Below are 9,165 nucleotides of genomic sequence, written 5' to 3' on the forward strand. Positions count from 1 at the left end.
GTCAAATGTCGGATGGTCGTTAGTGGGAAATCTATATACCCGTTGCATACTAATACACGCATTTGATTTCAGGGACATAAAAACAAAAACAGTTTTTTTTTTAAATCAAAATCAAAATAAATAAAATGAAAAAAAAATATTAAGATACATTCTTTTTTTAACAACATATATTTTTTATTGATATAACCGTTCATATTTTGTTATTTCATTTGTAACACAGGCACCTTTCCTTGTTTGAAATTTGTTAATGAAAGTATTGTTCTTAGACAACATAAAAATTACTCATTACATATATAAATAGGGTTTTAAAATGAAGAAATAAGTTTCCCAATATCAATATAAAAAAATGGTTATTTAAAAAACAAATATCACGAAAATTAAAGCGGATTGTCATAATTATGAAAATATTAAAATTTGCTATGAAAATATTGTTAACTAAGGACTTGCTAACAAAGTGAAGATTCATTGTTTTAAATCAAAGCTTAGACGAAAGAATAAATCAAAACGTTTAGTCAAAGTTTGAAAAACATTAAAATATGAACAATGAAAAAAATACTTATTTAATGACATTGAGCATTCTTGAAATTTTGAATCTTTGAGTAAATATGTGATTCGCCAAAAATATTAGTTTGGAGAAAGTAAGTAGTATTATATTGATATTTTTAATAGCTGCGTATGTACAACGGTTTTTCAATGTCCTTTTTGTAGGAAACAGGTACATTGTTTCAATAGAAATAAGTGAGTCGTACTTTGGATGGGCTGTACAAGATCATACAGATGCAAAGAAAGTCCACGTCATAAATGAGCACCATGAAAAGCCTACTAGAAAACAACCAATGTCGATTCTTGTCTTGGAAAAAGAGGAGTTTTTTGGCTATGACGCTCTAGATAGATTCATTAAACTAAGGGGAACTGAAAAAAGCATTTTTATCCACAAAATGAATCTAATTTCACCAGAGGTAACTTCATCTGATTTTGTTAATATCATAATTAAGGTTACAAATTACACCATTAGGAAGTAGGAAACATTTTAAAAATTTTATTAAAAAACAATCAAAAGGTGATGAATGACATTACATATATCAGAGTTCTGACAAAAAAATGCAAACGCCATAAAAACAAATAAAAAAATATGACATTCTATCTGCTCAACTGCACTTGACAATAATTACTAGTATTTTATGAAATAAAATAACCATTGGTGTGTAGTTTAAAAATGACAATGAAATACATGGTGCTAACAAACAGTAGTCAATCTCAACAGTCCATGAACCAATACAAATAGGAGCAAAGCAAACACTGCCCTATAAAACATCAGAGGTGTGTCTAGGTGCCATGGAGGAGTGATTGATTGATTGATTGTATATTGTTTTACGTCCCTCTTGAGAATTTTTCACTCATATGGAGACGTCACCGTATGCCGGTGAAGGGCTTCAAATTTAGACCTATACTCGGCACTCAGGGCCATTGAGCAGTGAGGGTTCTTTATCGTGCCAGCGCCTACCGTGACACGGGACCTACGTTTTTAAGGTCATATCCGAAAGACCCGTGACTTTCACTTCTAGTGCCGAGCGCTTGGCGAAGGAACAGTCACTACCTTTGTTTACGTCTTAGGTATGACGCGGCGCCGCGAACGAGAATCGAACCCGGGCCTCCCGATCACGAAGCGAACGCTCTACCACTAGGCTACCGTGACCGGTGCCATGGAGGAGTGACCAACCCTTTTTGACCCTTCACATTTACCATGTGCTCCTTGTCATAATTGGAAATTACAGAAACTTTATTTCTGTTAGACCATTGTTTACAAATTTATCTTTAAAATATTTGCCAAAAAATAAGTATGAAAATCGTCAATCAGTATCTGACTGAATGTCAAATTGTATTTACTGAGAAGGTCATTCTATCGACCATAGAACTTCCAAAACATCAACACTCTTTATTTTAAACATAAATTCGAGATTAAAGGTTTAAACTTTATTAAAATATTAAAAAGTTTACTATATTTAACTATGGCAAACTCTAGTTTCAGTAACAGAAGTCAATTCTTGTTAGGGCGTGTAATACTCCTTTCCCGACTAAGGACAAAATGATTAACCTTTCAAAATATTTATTATAACATATTTCAGTAAACACGGCATGCAAAGAACGCATTGCTTATTTCATCTGAAAATTTAATCACATCACCACTACACAACAGCCAACGATTCAACCAATTACAAACCAACAGTCCAACAATCAATCACCCTACGTTCTAATAACTTTTCTGACATGATTAAGTACTATACTCATGTAATTGTATCGAAATTAAATTCATATACTAGAGATAGAATATCAGTTTCGCATTATAGAAAACTGATAATCTAAGCATTATAGTATGTAACTTTCAAAATGCACTATACTGTGGTTTCATCAATATTCGTTGAGCACCAATTATCGTGGATTTCGTTGTTGAGCAGATCCACGAATTTAAATGTACATTGAATTAAGAAATATGATATTCATTTGTATAGGCAATGCCTTTGTCCACGAAATTACGTATCCTCAAAAATGTCTTGTTTAACAAAATCCACGAAAATTGATGCCAACGAAAATTGATGAAACCACAGTAACATATATAAACATACAATCATGTAAATATACACTATAATAAAAATGTTTTGTAGGGTAGAGAACTCCAACTTAGCCATGCTAAAATTTATACCAAGATACTTGACTATATTGTAAGAAAAGTCAAGGAAAGGGCCAACGAGACACTTCAACATGCTAAACACCCAGAAAATATAGAATATGTAATTACTATCCCAAGCCATTGGAAATATTCAAAGAAAGATCTCATGAAAACATTTAATGACGCAATAAAGGAATCAGGAGAGGTGAGTGTTTTAAAAACAAAAACAAAAACAAAAACAAAACAAAACAAAAAAAAGTCTTATATCTTTGCAGGCTGAGGCGGAAAATGTAAATTTAATTTCATTTCATATACAAAACCTAGCAGAATATTTTTCGATGATGAAATCTTAATTAAATAATTAGATAAATTTTTATTTTTATGTTCTCCTCAATTGTAAGTAGAGTTATAGTAAAACAGACAAATATAAGCTTATGTGGTGAGAACTGACATTTTTTTCAAAAACATTTTTAATTTGAACCAAATTCAGATCAAAATCATTTGCTTATAAGTAACAGAAACAAGAAATAAAAGATAAAAGATAATAAAATTATGATAGATACATGCACTAATAACACATCACAGTGATATTACTTGAAGCAAAGAGAGAGAGAGAGAGAGATCGAGAGAGAGAGAGAGAGATCGAGAGAGAGAGAGAAAGAAAGAGAGAGAAAGAGAAGAAAAGAAAAAGAAACAGGCAAAATTGTACAGGGCCAAAATAATTTATGTACATTATGCTGTTAAATTGAACAATTGCTTTCCATTTTGCTATCTAGCTTAATAATTATTAGAAGCGAAAATCGTGAACAATAGCATTATATTCATTTCATTGTGCTTCATTTTATTCGTAATTCTTGTTTTTGTTACTTTCAGTACACATTATCTAATATGAGTGGGTCATTGTTTTTTTTTTAGCTCTACTGGTCAGAGACCAGAAGAGCTTATGCGATAGTAATGTGTCGTCCGTCTGTCTGTCTGTCCGTCCGTCTGTAAACAATTTTTCAAAATGCTACTCCTCCTACAGTTTTGGTTCAATTTCAATATAATTTTGTACACAAGTAGACTACACTAAGATACATAATTCTGTGCATCGGTTTTTGATTTCGATGAACGGTGTTGCCATGGTTACTAAAAATAGAAATTTCTGTGAAATTCTTTCAAAATGCTACTCCTCCTACAGTTTTGGTCAGATTACAATATAACTTGGCACACAAGTAGACTACACTAAGATACATAATTCTGTGCATCAGTTTTCAATTTCGATGAACGGTGTTGTCATGGTTACTAAAAATAGAAATTTCTGTGAAATTCTTTCAAAATGCTACTCCTCATACAGTTTTGGTCCGATTTCAATATAACTTGGCACACAAGTAGACTACAGTAAGATACATAATTCTGTGCATCGGTTTTTGATTTCGATGAACGGTGGTGCCATGGATACTAAAAATAGAAATTTCTGTAAAATTCTTTCAAAATGCTACTCCTCCTACAGTTTTGGTCTGATTTCATTTTAACTTGGCACAAAAGTAGACTACACTAAGATACAAAATTCTGTGCATCAGTTTTCGATTTCGATGAACGGTGTTGCCATGGTTACTAAAAATAGAAAATTCTGTTAAATTCTTTCAAAACGCTAATCCTCGTACAGTTTTGGTCCGATTTCAATATAACTTGGCACACAAGTAGACTACACTAAGATACATAATTCTGTGCGTCAGTTTTTGATTTCGATGAGCAGTGTTGCCGTTGTTACTAAAAATAGAAATTTCTGTTGAATTCTTTCAAAATGCTACTCTTCCTACACTTTTGGTCCGATTTCAATATAATTTGGCACACAAGTAGACTACACTAAGATACATAATTCTGTGCATCGGTTTTTGATTTCGATGAACGGTGTTGTCATGGTTACTAAAAATAGAAAATTTCTGTGAATTTCTTTCAAATTGCCATGTCTCCAAAATTTTTAGTTTGATTCAGTATAACTTTCCACTCAAGTAGACTACACTAAGATACACAATTCTGTGTATCGGTTTTTTGACTTCGATGAAATTATTGCTCTTGTTACTAAAAATAGAAATTTCTGTTCAATATTCTCAAAATGCTACTCCAAATACAGTTTTTGTCTATTTTAATATAATGTGGAATGCAAGTAGACTACACTAAGAACATAAAGAGACTTATAATCAAGGATCATTATTTTATTTATTGCTGTTGTAAAGTTTCAAATTGCAACTGCTAAAGTACTTTTCTCTTCCTTTGCTATAAGTACAAACCAGTAGAGCTTCAGTCTCAACAGAGACTTCTGGATTAAATTAGATAAAAGGAGCCAAGAGAACCATAACTGTGTCCAAAGCTGAAGTGGTTTCCCCTTTTTTACATGAAGTAAAGGCCGATGTTTTGTGTCAGAACTTTAATGTGGACCACTTATCATTTAGTGACGAAACAAAGTATGCAATATTAGACATAGGCAGCAGTAAGTAAACAAAATATACATATGATTGTTTAAAATTATCATTTGGAAAACAGTGAAATCACTTATTTCCGTGGGAATTAATTTTCGTGGATCGAGGTGCATGTTTGGAGAGACCCACAAATTATAACCACCATGAAAAGTAAAATTTTAAAATCATTTCTACTTAACTTTTTCCAACAACAGAGACGAATCATCACAAACAATACTTTTATTTTAATGCAATAAGTATTTTGATACCCCGGTTACCCATCAACTGGTTAATTTCTTTCTATAATCCTTTCAAAGCTAGAACACCTTATCTTATCCTCCTTCAATGAGTAAAAAGTCTGTTAAACAGTTTGTCGTGTGTTGCCACCTTTGTGACGTTTAATAATTTGTTTGAAATTCTCAAAAGTATTATTGATAATGACATATAATTTTTAGCAGACACAAGATATCAAGATGAGAAATAAAACCAATTTTGTAAAGGGAGATAATCCAAATTTACAGTAATTACCACTTAGATTTAACAGAAAAATCATGAAAATGGGTCTGAAAACGCCACTGACTTGACCGAATTAGGGAAAGTTCAGACCCATAAAGGAAAAATAAATGGTAACACACCTCAAACATAAATCATACCAAAAGTGAGTAAAATTTACAAACATGGGAATAAACATATGTCCCGTAATGCAATAAAACAACAATTTGAATTCACAAGTGTCTTATGAGGGATAAACATATGCCCCCATCACAACCCAATGAGTTTACTATTCCTAGTGTATTATGTCTGTGGGTCCCAAGTATTAAAGAATCACCATGTAGAATGTCCGATAAGGGATAAACGTATGCCCTTATAGTCGCAAATCATCATCGTATTCGCTGTTTTTTACTAAGTTCACATGTATGTGGTATTCATTTAAGGACTGTCTCGAGCAATGTTTCAGATGAGGGATAGACATATGCCCCCATATTGGAAAATATTTCACACTGTAAGCTTCCTCACCATTTTAAATGTTTATATGCACGCGATCTTGTCACCTACCAGCCTAAGTATTAACAAATGACTTAGGCACTATTGTTCTGGATGAGGGATAAACATATGCCCCCATACGTTAAAACTCTTGAAAATCACTTCAAAGTCGAGATCCTACACAAATAACAAAACAAATCTGCTCCGAGGATCCACTTCCACTCAAGCATATATCAACATGGTGTCATATGTCTTATGTAATATTTAAATGCATCCGATTTCCATCTACCCAGGAATCTAATCTGACTATCGCTCATCCCTCGTGATGCACAGTTAAATTTATTTTTCAGCAAACCTCATAAATAATACCTATTAAAACCTGTGCTGTTGCAGCATTGTACATGTAGAATCATGTAAAATCGACGTTTCTTTAAGGTCAATTGATTTTGTTAAAAATCCTTAAAAATCCTGATATAACAACCTCATTTATATGTATGTTAATTGTAAGTAAAATTAATAGGTTAAAACGTCATGTTCAAATTCTAATTTCAAGTTTCACAGTAATTGGGTGTAAAGAGGGGGTGGGAGGGGGGGGGGGGGTCATGTATTCATTTTTTAATCATAAAAAAGTTTACAATTTTTTAATGCTGTAAAAATTAATAAGTCACATAATTTAAACATCAAACCGTGAAAAAAAGTACCAATCGAGATATATATATATATTGTATCAGCTGTGCTTAATGAAGATTAAATTTTCAGTTATAGCTATTGCCGATAAAACGCAACATTTTTTTTTATATTTTAACACAATATCTACCTCAACCTACTTTCATAAGTCATTTATTTAAGCCTATATCCTATAGTCCTATAAAAGTTTATCTTAGAACTTGAAATCTTATGTGTTAGTAAAGTAAAGTTTATTTTTAAACCATACATTATTGTTTCAGGTGCGTGTGAATTGACAATTCTAACTGCACAAAAAGAGGGAAAAGATCAAGCAGATGAACCAGACAGAAGAGAATGGGGGACAAAAAGTGTTGAAGATGGATCCCTAAATTTTCTAAACAGAATTTTTGGATTAGATGTAATGGAAGACTTCGAAAGAAATAAGGCAGAATTAGAAGAGTTACATCTCTCATTTGAAAAGATAAAGACAAACAAAAACACATTCAAGTTAGGTGCAGAACCTGTTGAAATACTATACCATCTATTATGAAAACACTAACTGAGGGGAGGAAGAGTTCGCCACAAATGCAAATTAAAAGATTCAACAATGAAAAACACGCAGAGGAGAAAAGCATTTCTTGGAAAGAAGTCAACAAAGACTGTTTTCTTTGCATTTATGTTTCACAGTTGGAAGACATGTTTACTAATATATTAGAAGAAATCAAGAAATTGATAGATGATCATTTTTCAGGAAACAAGAACAGTATATTAAATGTGTATGTATAATCGGTGGCTATGCCAATACCAAATTGGTACACAAAAAAGTGAGAGAGTATTTTCCAGAGAGGACTGTTGTCATTCCAAAGAAAGCTGACATAGTCGTTGCTCAAGGAGCAGTTTACTACGGATACAAGTATAACTAATATCAACCGGTAACAAAATAATTGGAAATCACAAACTAGGTATTATTTACATGCAATTAAACATATCAACATACCAATGGATTTTCTGATATTTCCTCTATCATTCTTTTTCATATAAGCTATTAAAACGAAATATGCTTTGCTATTAGCTGCAGATCTGTAGCGTTATGGTTTTATATATTTGTCTTTGACCATAACGCTACAGATCTCGTAATGCAAAAAAGGTGCAATTTACGGCTCAATATTTTTTTGGAGAATTTCTCCACTTTCCAGCATCGGTCAATTAACAACCTTCCATTCCCTAAACCTAGGCACATTATTTAACTAATCTGTATATTTTATCCATCTCCCAACCCTTTACAGTCGTCTCTACAAATGATAAACTCGCTTGATTGAAATTATTTGTTAAATTGCTGAAAATTCACTTCAAACGAGTTTATTGCTTGTAGAGACAAAAATAAATGGTTGGGAAGTGGATAAAATATACATATTGGCTACATAATGTGTCTAGAAATAGGAAGTGAAAAGTAGTTGATTGACCAAAGCTAGAAAGTGGAGAAATTCAAACCAAAAGTGAGCAAAAAATATTGCGCCGTAAATTGCACCTTTTTTGCATTACGGGATCTGTAGCATTATGGTCAAAGACAAACTTTTATCTATATAAAACCATAACGCTACAGATCTGCAACTACTTTGCTATCTGTTGTTTTTTTTTTCTTTTTGGTTTGTTGTTACTGATGAGACTAACTTTTATGACGTAAAAGAAGTTATTCAATGTAAATCAACTGTTCTATCATCGCATTTTATAAAATAAAACCGTCATAGGTCCAACTTGTATAATTTCCTGGGTAGAAAATCCTAACAATGTTTATGGTTTGTACTTCATTTAATGAATATATAGTTTGTATGTAATATAAATCAAAAATATAAAATTGCTGAACAGAAATCACATGAAAGTTTCTTAAAAGAATTATACTTTAATGGACAAGATGCTTAAGTTAAGAAAATTCCTCTTCAGTTTCATTATTTTCTCACATCCATGAGGTATTAACCCAGAGTCGACAATGACGACGCCATTGGTGTCGGGTCATAATATGACTATTACTCAACCAAAAAATTAGACAAGAGCATCGGGTCAGTAAGTGAAATTTGTGCAGTCAACTCCTTATGGCATGGCCACTCACTACCGAGCCAGTATCCCTTTGAAGTTTAAACCATATCTGATTCACGTTAATCAGACGATTCCTCAAGGCAATAGTGCGGATGAATATTTTCTGAGCCTGAGTTGATTCCCTATACCGAGTGGATGGTCAAGAGACCCTGTAGCATGATATATCGACCATAATCTGCTATTAACAAATTGAGAAATTTACATTACGCTTGCCACAGCGACATGTTATGTGTCAACCTGTAGCATGGCGAAACATGTAAGCTCTGTTCATGTGTTATATTATAAAAATGGACAAAATACATCATTTCTAAA

At 32.5% G+C, this 9,165-nt stretch overlaps 1 protein-coding gene across 1 annotated transcript; it reads left to right on the plus strand.

Moving 5' to 3' along the window:
* The first annotated feature begins 836 nt into the window (after window positions 1-836).
* Window positions 837-7,370, plus strand: LOC134257522 (uncharacterized). Its single transcript, XM_062740127.1, has 4 exons — window positions 837-959; window positions 2,664-2,873; window positions 4,985-5,141; window positions 7,041-7,370. The coding sequence occupies exons 1-4, from the start codon at window positions 837-839 to the stop codon at window positions 7,307-7,309; spliced, it is 759 nt and encodes a 252-aa protein (XP_062596111.1). The 3' UTR covers window positions 7,310-7,370.
* Window positions 7,371-9,165: the final 1,795 nt, after the last annotated feature.

Source organism: Saccostrea cucullata, unplaced genomic scaffold (genome assembly GCF_032062105.1).
Source record: "Saccostrea cucullata isolate Sc308-1 unplaced genomic scaffold, CSIRO_AGI_Scuc_v1 ctg920, whole genome shotgun sequence".
Taxonomy (NCBI): Eukaryota; Metazoa; Mollusca; class Bivalvia; order Ostreida; family Ostreidae; genus Saccostrea; species Saccostrea cuccullata.

What these genes read in the sequence shown, in the direction of transcription:
- LOC134257522 (XM_062740127.1), top strand. Translation starts at nt 837, where the DNA reads ATGTCGATTCTTGTCTTGGAAAAAGAGGAGTTTTTTGGCTATGACGCT. An exon ending in CAATAAAGGAATCAGGAGAG is followed by an intron (nt 2,874 to 4,984) that starts GTGAGTGTTTTA and finishes GGATTAAATTAG; the next exon opens with ATAAAAGGAGCCAAGAGAAC. An exon ending in AATATTAGACATAGGCAGCA is followed by an intron (nt 5,142 to 7,040) that starts GTAAGTAAACAA and finishes TTATTGTTTCAG; the next exon opens with GTGCGTGTGAATTGACAATT.